Source organism: Callospermophilus lateralis, chromosome 3, assembly GCF_048772815.1.
Source record: "Callospermophilus lateralis isolate mCalLat2 chromosome 3, mCalLat2.hap1, whole genome shotgun sequence".
Taxonomy (NCBI): Eukaryota; Metazoa; Chordata; class Mammalia; order Rodentia; family Sciuridae; genus Callospermophilus; species Callospermophilus lateralis.
The window spans coordinates 11190482-11207015 of NC_135307.1; the positions used below are offsets into that span (position 1 = coordinate 11190482).

At 53.5% G+C, this 16534-nt stretch overlaps 1 protein-coding gene across 1 annotated transcript in view; it reads left to right on the forward strand.

Annotated features, from left to right (window-relative positions):
* Positions 1-12089, forward strand: part of Syne3 (spectrin repeat containing nuclear envelope family member 3) — an 89110-nt gene extending 77021 nt beyond the window's left edge. Inside the window, exon 18 of the mRNA XM_076849695.2 lies at positions 8162-12089. Within this exon, the coding sequence (XP_076705810.2) occupies positions 8162-8365 (204 nt within the window). The 3' untranslated portion in view covers positions 8366-12089. The remainder of the gene's footprint in view (positions 1-8161) is intronic.
* Positions 12090-16534: the final 4445 nt, after the last annotated feature.

Here is a 16534-nt window from a genome sequence, read left to right on the forward strand (position 1 = left end):
TGACACCTTTCCCTTGGTGTCTTAGAGGGATGAAATTCTGATTCTGTGATATCAAATCTCACGAAGCTTTAGTGAGCTTTCTGTGGTAGATAAGCTTTTTCTCACAACTGTGATTTTTAAAGTCCCTACTATGTGCTGGACACTGTGATGGACACTCACATACCTGGTCCATAACGATCATGACCACCTTCTTCAGTGGGAGGAAGTGGCCTCTTGGCCTCTTCTCATGTGTGGCCTGCACAGGGCCAGGTCAGGGCTGGGCAACAGCAACACAGTCTGACTTTGGGCCTCAGAGATTCACCTTGTAACTCTGCAGACAGCTCAAAATCTGGTTTTTCCCTGGTCACAGCCAAAGTGCTGGGCTGTACTAGGCCATGCTATTTCTGTCCTTCAAAAGAGGAGAGCCAGGGACAGGCCTAAAACCACACACTGTGTTACCCCAGGGCCATCTCTCCATCTACCTTCAGAGCCCAGAAGCAACGGGGCTTTGCTGATTTGGGAATGAATTGGTGCAGAAACTTGTCTTTGACCACTGAGACCCAGGGTATCATCTTCACTTGCTCTTCCTGTTCCTTCCTCTTTTCATTGCCCCATCTGCCTTCTGCCCCTCCCCTCCTCTGAATTTCATCCCAGCAAGGTGACAGGAGCTACCTCATCACTCAACCCAGTGGATGTATCTCTGTCCCCAACTCCCCTGGCCTCTGGGCATCACTAGGTGACAGCACATCCCTCTACTGGCTCCTCTTGGCTCTACCCTGGCCCCTCTCTCTGTTTTAACTTTTTAAATTCACCCAAATGTGTTGATGAACTCAATGTTGATGAACTGTGACTGTTGAGCCATCTCATTGCCCATTTTAAAAATTCTTGAGCTGCCTCAGTAGTCTTTTTTGAATTATTAGACCGTCTTTGGCAGTTTCAGGTTCATAGGAAATCCAGTAGGAGGCACGGGCTTCCCATTTGCTTCCTCTCATCCCAGCCCCCCCCCCTCCATTTAATAATGTCGTGATGAGCATGAACCATTGTTATAACTGAAGCAGTATTCATGCCCTTTATTAGCTAACGCCCATGGTTTGCACATTGGCTTGCTGCCTTCTTATCTGAACCCACCTCTTGGTCTTTCATGGCTGTTCTACTCAGTCTGGGTTCTAGTCCAGAACCGCTCACTGCCTTCGATTGTCTCATCTCATCGGTCTCCTCTGGTCTGGAGATGTTCCCTGGTTTTCTTAATTTTCGATGACCTTGACCTGGACCTTTTCAGGCAGGGGCCAGACAGGCTGGAATGCCCTCTGTTTGGGCTTCCCTTGTTCCCCGAGTTTGGTCTGGTTATGCATTCTTGGCAGGAGTGTCTCAGGAGCAATGCTGAGGTCGTCCTCATGTGTCTTATCAGGGGACGTGAGATGTCCACATGCCCAGCCTTGGCCATGCAGCTCGGATCACTTGGCTCAGGTGGTGGCACTCCCGTGAAGTTATCACTTCTTTTGTAATGATCACCTGTCAGGTGCTGGAGGCACTTTCTTCTCTGGGGGCATCCTCGGTCCCCTGGGGCTCTCTACCCCCCCCCCCGGGGGGCCTCTCTCCCTGGCAGCTCCTTCAGCAGCTCCTTCTCCAGCCCAGGTCCCTCCTCAGGCTTCAGTCCCAATTCCAGGTGCCTGCTGGACCCTCGGACTCAGCACAGCTAAAGCAAAGCTCATCGTGTTCCTGTGCCCAACCAAATTCATCCCCAAAGCGTCATGACCATCCGGTTTCCAAGCTGGGGGGCCCTGGGCCACCCCAGACCCTCGCTGGTCTTGGTTCCAGTCCTGGGCTCAGAGCCTGGTTGCGGAAGGATCTCAGATGAGAAGAGACGAGAGAAGGAAGGGGCGAGGCAGAGGAAGGAGGGCCGTGTGCCCGCACATCTCCCAGGGGCACTGTCCCTGCCTGGCATGGCCGGGCGCCCCTCGTTGGATCAACCACGGCCACTGCCCACCAGTGAGGTAAACCGCCTTGGAAAGGTCAGCTCAGATAGGCTCATTCCCCGACCCCCAAACACAGGGACGGGAAAAACACAGTCTGCGGCCCGACTGCCCTGTGCAGAGCCCCCGAGGAGAGAGCGTGAACCCCGCCCCATCCGGCCACTGCCGGCCTGTCTGCATGTGGGCAGGGGCGCAGCCCCCAGGCCCTCTGAAATGACTGTGGCTGCAGTTCAGTGCGCCCAGTACCAGAATGGGATGAAGAGTGTCCAAGTTGGAAGGGGCAGGGCCCCTTGCTTGCGTAGCCTGGGAACAGAGCAGGCCTGGCGCATCCCCTGCCTGGGCCTGCTGACGAAAGCCCAGGAGAGGAAGCAGGTGGGACATAGCTCAGCAGCCCTCAGGGGACCTTCAGGGACAAACCAGCGCTGAGAGGTTAGAGGGGGTGGGGGCGGGGCCAGCTGGATTGGCGGGGGACCGCTGGCTCTGCCAGGCCTGCCTTTCACCCCAGGCTCCTGCTGCTGGCCTGGAAGCATCTCAGTGCTGGACAGTGAGACCCAACCAGGTGCTGGGAAGGACCCTGAGCCTTGGTGGGGATGTGGCTTGACTCACATACTCCAGGCTCTGGTCAGCATGGGACCCACCTCCCGATGCAGGTTGAACAACTGAGCCAAGGTGACTTGTGCTAAGGCTTTAGTGGCTGTGTCTCATGAGAGACGCCCCATGGGATGGCGGAGAGACCCTGGGCTTTGCAGTGGTGCCAGGTAGTCGAGCCTGTCCCTGTGACCTCGGCTGGCTACTCTCCTGCAGCCTCAATGTCCTCCCTGTAAAGTGGGCACAGGAAGGCCAGCCTCACAGAGCAGTTGAATGGAGCCTGACTAACACTTTGGAGGGTGCTGCTGGACACCGGATTTCTGGGTGAACCTTTGCTACAGTGAGAACGGTTCTCAGACAGTGGTCAGCGAGTGTCTGTGGCACCCAGGGCACCGAGGGAGGAGCAGATGGCCGGAGCACAGGAGGGAGGGCCTCATGTTCACTGACCCAGTCACTCACCAAGTACTCGTCGAGTGCTACTGAGGCACCGCTGGGCGCAAACCAGAGTGGACTGTGCCTCCGGGAGTCCAGGCAGCACGGGCCTCCAGCAGTGGTCCAAAGGAAAGCCAGCGTGCCACGAGGCTGCTTGATGGACCAGAGGCCAGGGGAAGGCTCCTTGAGGAGGTGACTCAAGCTGAGATTAGAGTGATCCGTGGATCAGAGAAGGTTAGAATGTGCACCAGACGGAAGGGTCAGGCCCAGAAAAGATGCCCCGGCCAGAGGACACGAGGGCCTCCAAGGAGCCGAGAGGTGGCATTTAAGGACACTGATTTCCCCTCTGATGGACTGGGGAGGTCCACGGTGCCCAATCCTGCACCCCTGTTGTGGCAGAAGCCTGTGGGCTCATGTGACCAGCCCCTGAGTCAGAGGGGAAAGAAGAGAAACTTTGCTGAGCCCGGCTGTGCATGCTGAGCCCCGCAGGCCTTGCCTCCCACATCCATGCGTGTTCGATGGACGGGTGTCATTCTTCCTTTCCTCGACAAATGAGGAAACTGAGGCCCAGTAGCCAAGTGGCCTGGTGGAGGTCAGACGGCTAAGAAGAGCCAAGACTCGGCCTTTTCTTCCCTCCCCTGTCCTGTGTCATGGGTGGCAGATGAGGTCACATGCACTGTGAGTCTCATCCTGCCTGAGCTCCTCAGCGATATAGAGTCCAGGCACATGTGAGGCCGGGAGGGACTCTTGGTCAGAGCTGCTCTGACGCAGCTGGTTCCCTGCGCCTCGCCCCACCACACTGCGTCCATGCCCTGAAAGGTGGGAGCTCACCACTTCTCCCCTCCTCTCTTCAGGGAGTTCCAAGTAGAGGACAGGTAGGGCTTTCTGTGGGGAAACTGAGGCACAGAGAAGCTCTTCGAGCTGGGAAGAGCTGAGACTGTCCATTTCCTTGTTGGCTTCTTGGAAGGTAGTTTGGGATATGCACGTGCGCGTGTGTGTGTCTGTGTGTGCGTTCCTTCCGAGAATCATTAAAATGTGTCTTTCATTTTAAGATCACTTAAAATTCCTATCTTCAAGAGCATTTTGGAATCCGGGGCTGTTGAAGGGAAGAGGTGAGCTCGAGGTGAGCAGGGCTGGCAGGCAGCAGGCAGCCTTGGAGCAGACCACCCCGGCCAGCACCTATAAATACAGACCCACTCTGGACCTCAAAGGCATCCCCCAGAGAGCACCGCTGAGCCCCACTGCCCACCTGAATAGGCAAAGGGCCGGCCTGCATGAGGAGCAAACAGGAAAGGAAAACTAATCCTTCCCTCCCTTTGGGAACCACTGATGGCAGGTTTCAAGGGGTGGCGTCCACCAGGCGGGCAGCCTCCAGACTGTGGTCTCCCCCCAGATGGGTCAGAGTTTTGAATCAGGCAAAGTCGTCATGAAATGTGCAGGAGTCCAGTCAGGGCCTCCCCAGGCTGAGGCAGCCCAGCCGGACCCGAGGAGGAAGCAGGGCGTGGGCCTGCCGGGTCCCACCCAGCCCCGCTGCTGGAGGGGAGGCCTCCTCTGTGAACTCCTGCTTGCTCAGCTGCTGCACAGCGTGACGCCTCCCCCACTGCCACCCCCCAAGTCACTGCTGAATCAACACAGCCGCGAGGGCTTACTCATCATGTGGGCTATAAGCAGTCTGTTTGCACAGAATCAGTGTCTGTGGGCTTTGGTGAGTGAAAACATTTGAGGCTGGAGGAAAAGGGTGGGGTGCTATCATTTGGAAGAGAGAGCTGGAGCAGGACAGTGGGAGAGACGGCTCAGATGTGAGAGGTAAAGAGACAGAAGTGTCCAGGTCAGAAGCTCCCAGAAATATCTGCATTTAGCAATGTGTCTTCATTACTGTCATCACCATCACCGCCATCACACCATCACCACCATCACCATCACCACCATCACCATCACCATCATCACCATCACCACCATCACCATCACCACTAACATTGCTATCATCATCACCATCACCATCTTTATCACCATCACCATCACCATCATCACCATCATCACCATCACCATCACCATCACCACCATCACCATCATCATCATCACCATCACCATCACCATCACCACCATCACCATCACCACCATCACCATCACCATCACCACCATCACCATCACCATCACCATCACCACTAACATTGCTATCATCATCACCATCACCATCACCACAATCACCATCATCACCACCATCACCATCACCATCACCACTGACATTGCTCTCATCATCACCATCACCATCATCACCATCACCACCATTGCCACCATCACCATCACTACTGACATTGCTATCATCATTACCATTACCATCTTTACCACCACCATCACTATTACCATCATAACATCACTGTTATCATCATCATGATCACATCACAACCACCACCACTGCCATTACTATCACCATCACCACCATTGCCAACAACATCACAATCATCACCATCACTACTAATATTGTTGTCATCATCACAATCATAATCTTTATCACCACCACCACCACCACTATCATCACCATCATCACCATCATCATCATCACCTCCACCACCACCATCATCACCGTCATCACCATCATCATCATCACCTCCACCACCACCATCATCACCGTCATCACCATCATCATCATCACCTCCACCACCACCATCATCACCATTACCATCACCTCCACCACCACCATCATCACCATCATCGTCATTATCATCATCACCACCACCACCACTATCATCACCATCATCACCATCATCATCATCACCTCCACCACCACATCATCACCATTACCATCACCACCACCATAACCATCACCATCATTGTCATTATCACTACCACTACCATCCTCACCTCCATCACTCTTACTCTCACTACCATCAGCCCCACCAACACTGGCTCCATCACTTCCATCGTCATCATCATCATCACCAGTAAGCATCGTCATCCCCAGTACCACCACACCCTGGTTGCTGGGAGCAGCTCATCACTGGACAGTGACTTGGTGCTCTATAGGACAGGCCCTTGATTCTTCAGGAAGCCAGCAGATACATTCTACAAAATAGGACTAGGGCTGCTATTACTAATAATATTAATAGTAACTAGAAGCACAAGTCCTAGTACTAATAGTACTAGAACTCAGTACTAACAGTGCTAGTAATAATAGCTGGTACTGTTTTTTTTTTCTTTTTAGTAGTTATTTTTAGTAATATATAACATTAGGATTCATTTGACATAATTATTAAAGCATGGGATATAATTTGCTCTAATCCAATCCCCACTACTTCCCCTCCCCCGCCCCTCCTCCCTTCCCTGTTCCCTTCCTTCTGCTCCTCTGGTCTTTCTGCTATTTAGTTAACAGGTTTGTGTTTTTCGTTAGTGTCTTGGGATGTGCATGAGGCTGAGATCCTGTGGAGCATTCATTTATGTGCACAGGGAAGTTGGGTCAGATCCATCCCCCTGTTCTTCCCTCCTCCCGTCCCTCCTCCCCCCTCCATTCTACCCCATATTTCACACTAGCTTCCTCCTATCAGAGAACACATACGACCTTTGACTCTCTGAGTTTGGCCAGTTTCACTTAGCGTGATATTCTCCAGTTCTATCCATTTACCAGCAAATTCCACACTTTCATTCTTCGTGACTGAGCAATCCTCACTGTGCACAGACACCACGTTTTCTTTGTCCTGTTGATGGGCACCTGGGTTGGTTCTATAGCCGGCTCTTGTGAGTTGGCTCAGTTCTTAATGGTGGTAGCCGCGTGCTTGGCTTTGAGTCTGCGCCACAACCCAGCAGAGGGGGAGGCATTGTATCCCTGGTTTGCAGAGAAGGACACAGAGACCCAGGGAGGTTAATGACCCGCCCACATCACATCTAGGGTGTGGTGGAGCCTACTCTGGGACCCGCTCTGCCAGGCCCCTCAGAGCTGGACCCTGCACCATACTACACCTTGACCATGAGGGCCTTCATAGTCTCGAGTGACCAGCTCTCACCCCCACACTCCCAGGCCGTGAAGACATCCACAGATCTACAACCCAGCCAGGCCCCGTAGATTTAGGAAATGTCCTGTGGGTCCTTTCACGGACATCTAACAGAGAAGTCCCTCAGGCACTGGAACTTGTGAGACTGACCTTCAGGTGAAATGATGGTGAAGAGGAAGAAAGAGAGAAGGAGAAGAAAGGGGAAGGGGGGAGCCGGTGGCTGAGGGAGAGGCTGCCCCTGGTGGTGATGGTGGTGATGGTGGTGATGGTGGTATTTAGATGCCAATAGTAGGAGCCACGTATACAATGACAGCTGTGGCTTTGGAGGACCTCCACACGCCAGGCTCTGTCTCATTCAATCATTGAAGCAACTGTATTGACACTGAGGAGTGTCAGCCATCTGAGCTGCAGCTAACCGGCTGTGCTGCCCAGGAGTGTGGAGCTGTGTGCTCCAGCCTGGGAACAGAGCCGAATTCAGACACCGAGCTATGGCTTCTACTGAACATATATTGCTTTCATACCATTGCAAAGTTGAAAAATCGTTGAAAAATCAAACTGTTGTCTGGTGGGGACCTGTGCACCAAGCCAGGGCTTATGCCACCACCATGAAGCCTGCAGTTACACTGGATTTTTTCCTTTCCCTCCACAAATGGTTTGAGAAAACCGCAGAGATCTTTGTCCCTGGTGAAATGCACCAATTGTAGAGGAGGAAAGGTCTGTTCAAGGGCTGACGGTTTCAGAGGTCTTAGTCCATAGAAGGGCAACTCCCTTCCCCGGGGCTGAGGTGAGGCTGAGCATCATGGTGGGAGAGGGTAGTGGAGGGACGCAGCCACATCACCTTGATCAGGAAGCAGAGTCTCCAGCTCCAGATACAAAATAGGAACCCATAGCCACGCCCCAATTAACCACATCGTCCAGCCACGCCCCACCGCCTCTAGACACCACTCAGTCAGTCCCACCAGGGATTCATTCACTGACTCTCACAGTCCAGTCACTTCCCCTCTGAACCTTGCATTGTTTCACGTGTGAGCTTTTGGGGGACACCTCAGGTCCACACCATATCAGTCCCTTATCACAGGTGAGCAACTGAGATGCCAGGGGTCACAGGTCAGCCAGCGCGTCCTCCCCACCCTGGGCGTCCCCCGACCCCGCCCCCTGTCCCCAGATACTCACGTCCCTTGTGCTTCTGTCTGGTGTCTGCAGAGGCGGCGGTGGCGGCGGTGGAGGTGCCGGCTCCTCTGGAAGGCATGCTGTGTGGCGCTCCCGCTGCAGATGCTGTTCCTGCTCTTCCTGCTCCTGCTCCTCCTGCTCCCGGTGGGGGAAGAGGACCGCAGCTGCACCCAGGCCAACAACTTCGCCCGCTCTTTCGCGCTCATGCTGCGCTATAGTGGCCCTCCGCCCACCTAGCCCACTGGGGCACGCAGGTGACGTCCTTTCCCAACCGCCAGCAGTCCCAGGGCTCCTCCTGAGGTTGCCTGCTGGGGAAACTGGAACCGGGCAGGCCAGAGACCACAGAGCTGCCTGGGCATAAATCCCGCGCCAGGGTTTCCAGAACAAACTCGCTTTTTATACAGTTGTCATCGTCTGTTTATACCTAAATGTGTATGTGTATGACTCGGGACAACGTCTGGGACTTTTATATACACCTATGTAAATGCTCAGTATGTCCAACTTCCTATCTGATGTCTCTCTAGTCAGCAAGGTTCCTATCAGTGTCCTTCTCCAGGGGGACTTTGTGGCATTTGTGCCTTGGCCTGCCATCAGCCCTGACAAGCAGGAATAGCTACACACCACGTTATGGCAAACTCTCACCCAGAAGCCAGTCCCCAACCCCGGTGTCAGAGCTGTGAGCACAGGAGAGCAGAGCAGACCCTCGCTCGCTGGGAGCTCAGGACTCTGGCTTTACGCAGGATGAGAACAAACATGCTGACTTCGTCTTAAAGCCTGGACGGGGAGGTAGAGAGAGTGAGGGTGGGAGAGGGCACCGTGGGGGCAGTGGGAGGTGGAAGAGGCCGTGACATTCAGGGAGGCGGGGCCGAACCCTGAAGGGCAGGCAGAGAACTAGGAGAGCACAGCATACGGGGGCCCTGAGCAAGGGTGGCACCAAGTGCCGGCGTTCTGAGAGCACAGACCCACAGCGGGTGTCCCTGGCGTGCTCCAGACGGGCTTAGATTTCGTCTGTGTCTTGTTCAGGAAGAAGGGAAGGAGATGGGCTTTACTTTTTATTTCTACATGAGGGTGAAATGCTCCAGGTAGCAACCCCAACAGCTGCAGGGAGAGTTGTGTGACCTCTGCAGCCGTGGGACTGAGTGTTGTCACCTAGAAGCTGAGCTGAAGGTGAGCTCTGGCCACACTGGGGGAAGGGATGGAGGGCCCAACACAGACAAGACTCAGCCCCAGAGCGCAGCCTGTCCGAAGGGCGCTCCTTCCCCTGGACCATGAATGTCTCACCTGCTCCTCCTGGGGTCCCAGGGCCCAGGTCACCAGCATGGCCTTTGGACCAGGTCTAGGCACGTGGGCTCCATGCACTACCTGGGATGTGGCCAAGGTGACTCCATGTTGGTTCCCAGAGCCAGAAATATCTCTTCCTCACCAGGGGATTCTGGGATGGATCCTGAGTGCCTTCAAAGTGGATCACGTTTCCATAAATGGACACTAAATTTCCTTTTTTTAAAGAAAATATTTAGTGTTCGTTCTTTACAAACAGATTTTATCTATTTATAAATATTTTATCTATTTGCTCAACTGCTAGCAGGAGGCCAGCGGGGGTTCTTCAGGAGTGGTATCAGATTTGGAATCATGAAGTATTGTAGACACGGGGGGACTTTAAGCAGAGGGGAAACCGAGGCCCAAGAGAGCCCTGAGCCCCAGACCACTGCTGCCACACACAGGCTGGCCCCCACCCCCCAGCATTGGCCTGGCTAGGGTGCAGCAGTCCTCATGGGACCCTGGCTAGGAGGAGCTGGGCATCTGCAGGGCAGGCAAACTGTGCTGGGGACACTCCAGGCACTGACTCCCCTCCAGATGTTTGGGAACCAGTCACAGAGGCTGCTCTCGGTAGGCGGCCACTTTACTGAAAAGTCAGGGGCTGGGTGAACTCAGGGCTCAGGCCAGGCAGCCAAGCACACAGGCTCACTAGTTATCTGCTCCAGCCCTAGATGCTCACTCGTTAATTGGTCCAGCCCTAGGCCACAGCAGAGGACCCTGAGTGCTCCCATCTGAACTCTCCCACTTCACAAGAAATCTGAGGCCTGGAGAGGGAAAGTCACTCACCCATGGCCACAAAGCAAGAGGCTGGGGCCAAAGCCGAACCAGTCACCATGGTCCTCAGGCAGTGCCCTGCTCAGTAGAACACAATCCCCCCACATTGATAACTTTAAAAAGAGAGAGCCAGGCTGGGTTGCAGCTCAGTGGTAGAGCATTTGCCTGGCGCATATAGGCCCTGTTTCAATTCCCAGCACTACCAGAAAAAAAAAATGTTTATCATGGATATGATTTTGTCACAGGTGCCCCATGTTGGGGGTGGGGACAGGGAGTGCGATATGAGGCCTGGCTGGCGGGAATGTCTCCCTATATTTTTAAACTTTGATAACGATGCCATAAAATTTTTCTTGTTTGCATAACTCTTATTTTTAAAGAGAGAATCGATATTTTCCTTACTTTCATATAAACACAGGCATGATATAACGGCCCACAAACAGGTGCTTTAACATGTCGTCTCTTGTGCTTAGAGTGGGTGTGGACAGCGGTTATGTTCCTGCTACTTTCTAGCCTCTTTAACAACAGCAACCAGGAGTCTCAAGGTGCCATTTGAGAAGAATGTTGCGTGGAACCTGTGTGCGTCTTGTCCCTCTGTCCCAAAGAGAGAGCTCCTAGAGTGGATGGTAACATGTGACTCTCAACGCCCAGCCCGGAGGCGAGAGTGTGTATGCGTGTGTGTGTGTGTGTGTGTATGTGTGTGTGTGTGCGCGCGCGCGTGTAACAAGTGGGCAAGGCCAATGCCCTTAGCTCCTCCCCTCATGTGTCCCCAACCCTGTGCTTTTCTTCATCCAGCAAGTTCAGGATCCAAATGTTTCTAAAGCAAGGCTGTGAGTGGGTGGGCAGGCAGGTAAGGACAGCCAGGGAGGCTGGAGGTACCTGGAGGTGACCTTTGGTCTGGTGCTCACGGCACCTGGCCCCTTGGTAGGCACTTGTCAGCTGTGCTCTGTCACCCTCCAGAGGTTCCACAGTACTCTACCTCTAGGTTTGAGATGAGAAAGCAGAGTGTGAAGATAAACTTTTGCACACGCCACAGTGGGATTTGAACCCAGGGCTGTCTGATCCTGAAGCCCGTGCTGGGTGTGGGGAGAGGGCCCCTGGCGGGTCCTGCCAGGTGTGGCCCTACAGCCTCGGGGAGTGGCCCTCTGCTATCAGCTCAGCTGGGATGGGCCAGAGCGAGCCTCTGTGCCAGTTTTCTGCAGACTGGCCCTTTGCTCCCACAGGTCACCTGCGATCATCCCTTTGAGAGGTGGGACTTTCCACCCAGCTGGTCAGGGAGCTCCTCTTCAGCCCACCAGGAGGCCCAGTCCTGAGTGACCCAACCCCGCAGCCCCAGTGGCAGGGGAAGAAACCAGAGCTCGTGTTCGCTGAGCTACGTTAAAATCCAGAGGCGGTGTGTCTCCTGGGTGCAGAGGAAGTGGGTGCTGGACGAAGTGACCCAGCTCCGTCTCTCAGCCCCTATTTGCCTGAGACTCCCCAGGAGGAGGGGGGTGGGCGGTGTTAGGAGACAGTTGTCTATGGACAGCTCCAGGAGAAGGAAGCTGGGCTCTGCAGCTGGGAGCCGATGACAGGGCCCTGATGTAGGGCCGCTAGCAGAAGGTGCTGCGGGCATCGCAGCCCTTGCCTGCTGAGAGGTGGCACAGACGGTCCTCTGCTCATTTGATTGGAGCTGGGGCCTGAAGGGGAGGCCGAGAAGCCTGGCAGGGGCTTCAGGGGGCTGCAGTTGGCTGGTCTGGCTGGAGAAGACCGACTGAGAAGTAGGAGAGAAGGAGTCAGCGGTGGAATGATGTTGGACTTGGTGCTGCTGACTGTGCCCCAAAGTGGTTAAGATGCTGAGTCACGCTCTGTGTAGGTCTGTACCACCACTCAAGATGTGGGAAAGGGGAGGGAGGGTGGGGAGAGAGAGAGAGAGAGAGAGAAGAGAAGAGAAGGGAGAAAAGAAAAAGAAAGTAGAGAAAATGTCAGACTGTACCTTCCTAGTTCCCAATTTTCACCCAAGGACAAGGACCAGTGGTAAAGCTTTCAGTAACCAAAAGCAAAATGAAAAAATTAAGGACAGATGCCTTGAATTTTTTTACATAGGATTTGATTTCATCTCAGGGACACTCCTCCATCCTGAGCTGGTGTCCTGCCTACAGCACGTCGTGTTTGGTGGCCTTTAGGAGATGAGGGATGAGCGGAGGTGGTTGTGTCTTATTTTGTGGTTTATCTTCTGTCTTCTGAGTCCAGAGTGGACAGTGTGTAGAAAGTGTCCCACCCCGTGTTGGTGTCCCCAGTGCCACGGTTTTTTTTTTTTTTTGGAAGAATACACAGTGCTTGAGTGTGGGGAAGCCCACTAGAGATGGCGGGAGGGGAGCAAGGCCTCATGCAGGACCCCCAGACAGAGGGGAGAGAAGCGGGGAGGACAAGGTGGGGGTCAGAGTCGGGGCACTGGGCAGGGAGAGCCGGGAGCCCTCCACCTGTGGCTTCAGAGAAAGAAACAGACACCTGCTGGCTCACATTCCGCTGGCCAGTTTTGCGCTCGCTTGTGTCTGTGGCTCTGCCCCCTCTGGTGGGCAGAAGTCTCTGTGCCTCTTCATTCTTACCCCACGCGACAGGCATCCAGGTGCATCTGTCTCTGGGCCAGGCTTTGAGTGGGAAGATTCGGGGTGAGCCAAGTCTAGGCCTGTCCTCAAGGGGCTCACAGACGCAAGGACAGGGTCTGTCTAGACCAGGGCCCGGCCGCTGCCCCTGACTGTGCTCCTCCGCCGTCCTGGAGGTGGCCGGTCCTCCCTCGCAGCAGCTGGAGGAGCTGCGGAGGAGCCTGGGAAATCCAGGGATGGCGTGAGGGTGTCTCGCTACCTCTGGGCAAAGGACAGTGGATAACACTAAATTCTCAGTTGAAGAACATCCTGGGGTTTCTCATTCTGTCAGAGGTGGAGATCTTTGTGGACGTCTGTGTGACTACCCTGTGCCCATTTGACAGCGGGGAGCACAGAGACCCAGCAGCTTCTGCTCACCCAGGAGCTCAGGGAGTTGGTCCTGGAGGTGGAGGTGGTCTTTGCCCCTAGGGGGACCCTGCTCAGGGCCAGGCAGAGTCGAGTTGGGGCTCTGCTATTAAAAAGCTGTGTGGCCTTGGGTCAGTTCCCGCCACCTCCCCCACCTTTTGGGAAAAAGGGGAATTTGGCCCCAGAGCCTCCAGCGCTGCCACCGAAAACCTGAGGCAGTCCCTGGGCCGTCTCCTCAGCTCGAGAGTGACAGCACTCAGGTTTGGTGACTCTCTCCCCACGCAGAGGCACCGCTGGGTGACCGGCTTCCAGCCCAGGGCTTCAGGACATCGGACAGCCCTGGAGCGTGGTCTGTGGGAACCCAGGGAGAGTGCGCTGGGCCAGGACAGTTCCCTGAGGTCCAGCACTTGGTGGCTCTTGGGGAAGCAACTGTGGTCCTCCCTGATTTTGTCCACCCCAGGGCGAGGCCTTAAGTCTCTTATCCAGAGGTTTCCTCAGACTGGCTTAGAAATGAGGCTGCTGTCTTTTTCTCAGGAGAGCAAACAACTTGCTTGTAAACGAGGGATTCTCTCTTTCTCTCTGTCTCTCTTTCTTTCTTTCTCTCTCTCTTTCTCTCCTCTCTCTTCCTCTCTCTCTTTCTCTGCTTCCCCCCCCCCTCTCTTCCTCTCTCTCTCTCTCTCTCTCTCTCTGTCTCTGTCTCTGTCTCACAAGGCTCCAACATCAGCTTTGGGGCAATGAGTACTTTTGGCCTCCATTCCAAGTCTAAAAGGCCAGCCCTCTCCCTCCAGAGCCTCCCACCTGATTTGTTAGTTTCATTGGTCCACCCAAGGAAGGGTGCAGAACTGGGTGTCCCTGGGCCTCTCAAAACCCAGCTCAAAGGCAGCAAAGAATTTCATGCTCACTCTACCCTGAGCCGAGTGTGCATAAGCAGACTTGCCCCATCTTTTTTTGCTCCTGAGGACCTGGTCACACTAGCCTGATACTGACTGGCTTGTGTGGCTGGAATGGTGTGGGTCATGCCGCGTGAACCAGGAGGAGATGTGTGTGTGTCCATGTGTGTAGATGCTGCCTGAGTCGTGTTGGTGTCAAAAGCAAATGAATTTCATTGTTTAAATGTTCTATTATATGAATAGTGTGCACAGGGACCATATCCTCTTGTCATGTTATCTGTGATTATAAAACATGCATTTGCAATAAATTAAGCTCTGTGGGAACACTGGCAAGCAGTATTGGAGCCAAATGAATGTCTTGGAACCTAGTGTTATCTCAGGTCACATCAAGTCCAAAGCCAACTGAGACCTTCCCTACCCTCCTGGCTTTGTGGGGAGGGACACAGGAACTCTTCTTGCTCCTTCTTAGAGCTGCATTTTAAGGTCACCCTGAAGTTCCTGTCCTCTGCTTTAAAGTGCAGTGTTCTAAAAGACGGTTTGACGTTTCCATTGTTGCTTTATGTTTTTTTAAAATATATCTGCTTTATGTTTGGAAATAAAAAATCTCTATTTTGTTCTATGAAATATTGTGTGGTTTGGAAACTCTTTTTTTTTTTTTGTCCTGTAGTCCATGGGTTTATCTCAAGGGCTATGAGGAGAAAGGGCGTGTGTGGCTTATCTTGACATGCTCACCTCCAGACAGGATTAGTGCCTCACTGCGCAGGGCTGAACTCAAGGTGACCGCGGCCCTGTAGCCAACATAAGCATCGCCAGTCCCTGGGAGTATCTTCAGAAACATTCCCAGTGTCTCCTAGACCTCCTCCGTCAAGGTTCCCCAGGGGTGGGCCCCGGGAACTTGGAAAATTCCAAAATGCACACTGAGTAGAGAGAGCCTGAATAGACCCAGTCACCAGGGGTCAAAGTCCACCATGACAATTTGTTGAACAAACAGTCTGACAATTTGTTTTCCCAGCCCACAGTGCAGTATAAACTGCAAATAAGAGGAGGAAGGACATTGTCAGAGGACGGGAGGGTGGGAGGCACTGTCCTCAAGTTCATGGAGAGACCGGCCTGTGAACCCAGGCCCTGCCACACGTTAATGAAGTCTCCTGATGATGGCCACGGCTGACAGCCCTGGCCCAGCAAGAAAAGCAGGGCGTGTGCTCAGAATCTTCTGCTTACAAAAGCTCAGGGGTGAGGAATGAAGATAAATTTTTGCCACTTGTATCATTTGTTCCCCATAATGAGATTTTTTTTTGAATTTGCCATTATTTTAATGGTACACATAATACTTTTCCCAAGGTTCTCCTTGTGGTATCTGTTATCTTCAAAACCCTTCTTGCCCCAAGAGAGGAAAGAGAGAGGGGTCCCCTGGGCAAAGCATAGCATCTTTCACCTCTTCCGCTTAGGTGGCTGGTAAAGGCAGAGGCCAAGATTTCGTCCCCACATTGATCCACGTGATCCTGAACTGCAGGCAATGAAGACTGAACCTTCTAGATCCAACAGGAGCTGTAGTGGTGCGTGCCCTGGAGTCAGATCCACGCACATCCATCCTGAGCACTCAGCTCCGTCCTGCAGAGGGACCGCAGAGGATGGGGAGGGGCCTGGTTTTCCAAGGCGGGCCATGGGCAAGGGCGGGTGACGTGGTGAAGTCATCTGTACTGCAGCTCATACGGCAGGTGAAAGAAGGGATTCCACCCAGTGTTTGCAGATTCCCCTGTCTGAAGTCTTAGAGTAGCACCACATACCCTCCGGAAACCTCTGTGAGTCTTATGGCCCTGAAAGAGGAGGCCCCTCACCTTCTAATTAGTTGTTCAAATCATTAAAACATTCTATGAAGAAAGATGCAGCTTTGCCCACAGGGCCTCCTGCCTCTAGACCTGTACAGAATTGGTTAGGGCATTGCCACAACATAACAGTGTACGTGTTTGTTTTCCTACAGTGGAAAAATCAGAAGCTGGGTCAGGAACTTCAGTGTTAAAACACTGTTTCATTAGAAAACTGGATTCAGCCTCTCTCATTTTAATTTAGCACCTCTCGGGCCCTCAGCTGGCTGTGAAAGTCACACTAAACACACACAAATGTCTTCTCAATCCTTGTGGGGCCTCTCCTATTCCTGGCGAACTGAGTCATTTTTATGACTGTGAGATTTTTTTTTTCCACAACCAGGAATCTCATGGAATCGATTATGCTGCCTCTGTTTTCACCTGGGCCTTCCAAACCCAGCGGTGGCATGTTTAATTGGGGAGATTCATCATCTTCTAGTGGAAGCCCCTTGCTGAGAACTGTACCCAGCTATTTGGCCTCAGCCTGTCCTGTCACCGTCTCACCAGCCCTGCCTCCCACAGCAGTGACCTTCGGCAGCCTGCTTCCCCTGATTAGGCTTTCAGGGGAGAGACCCC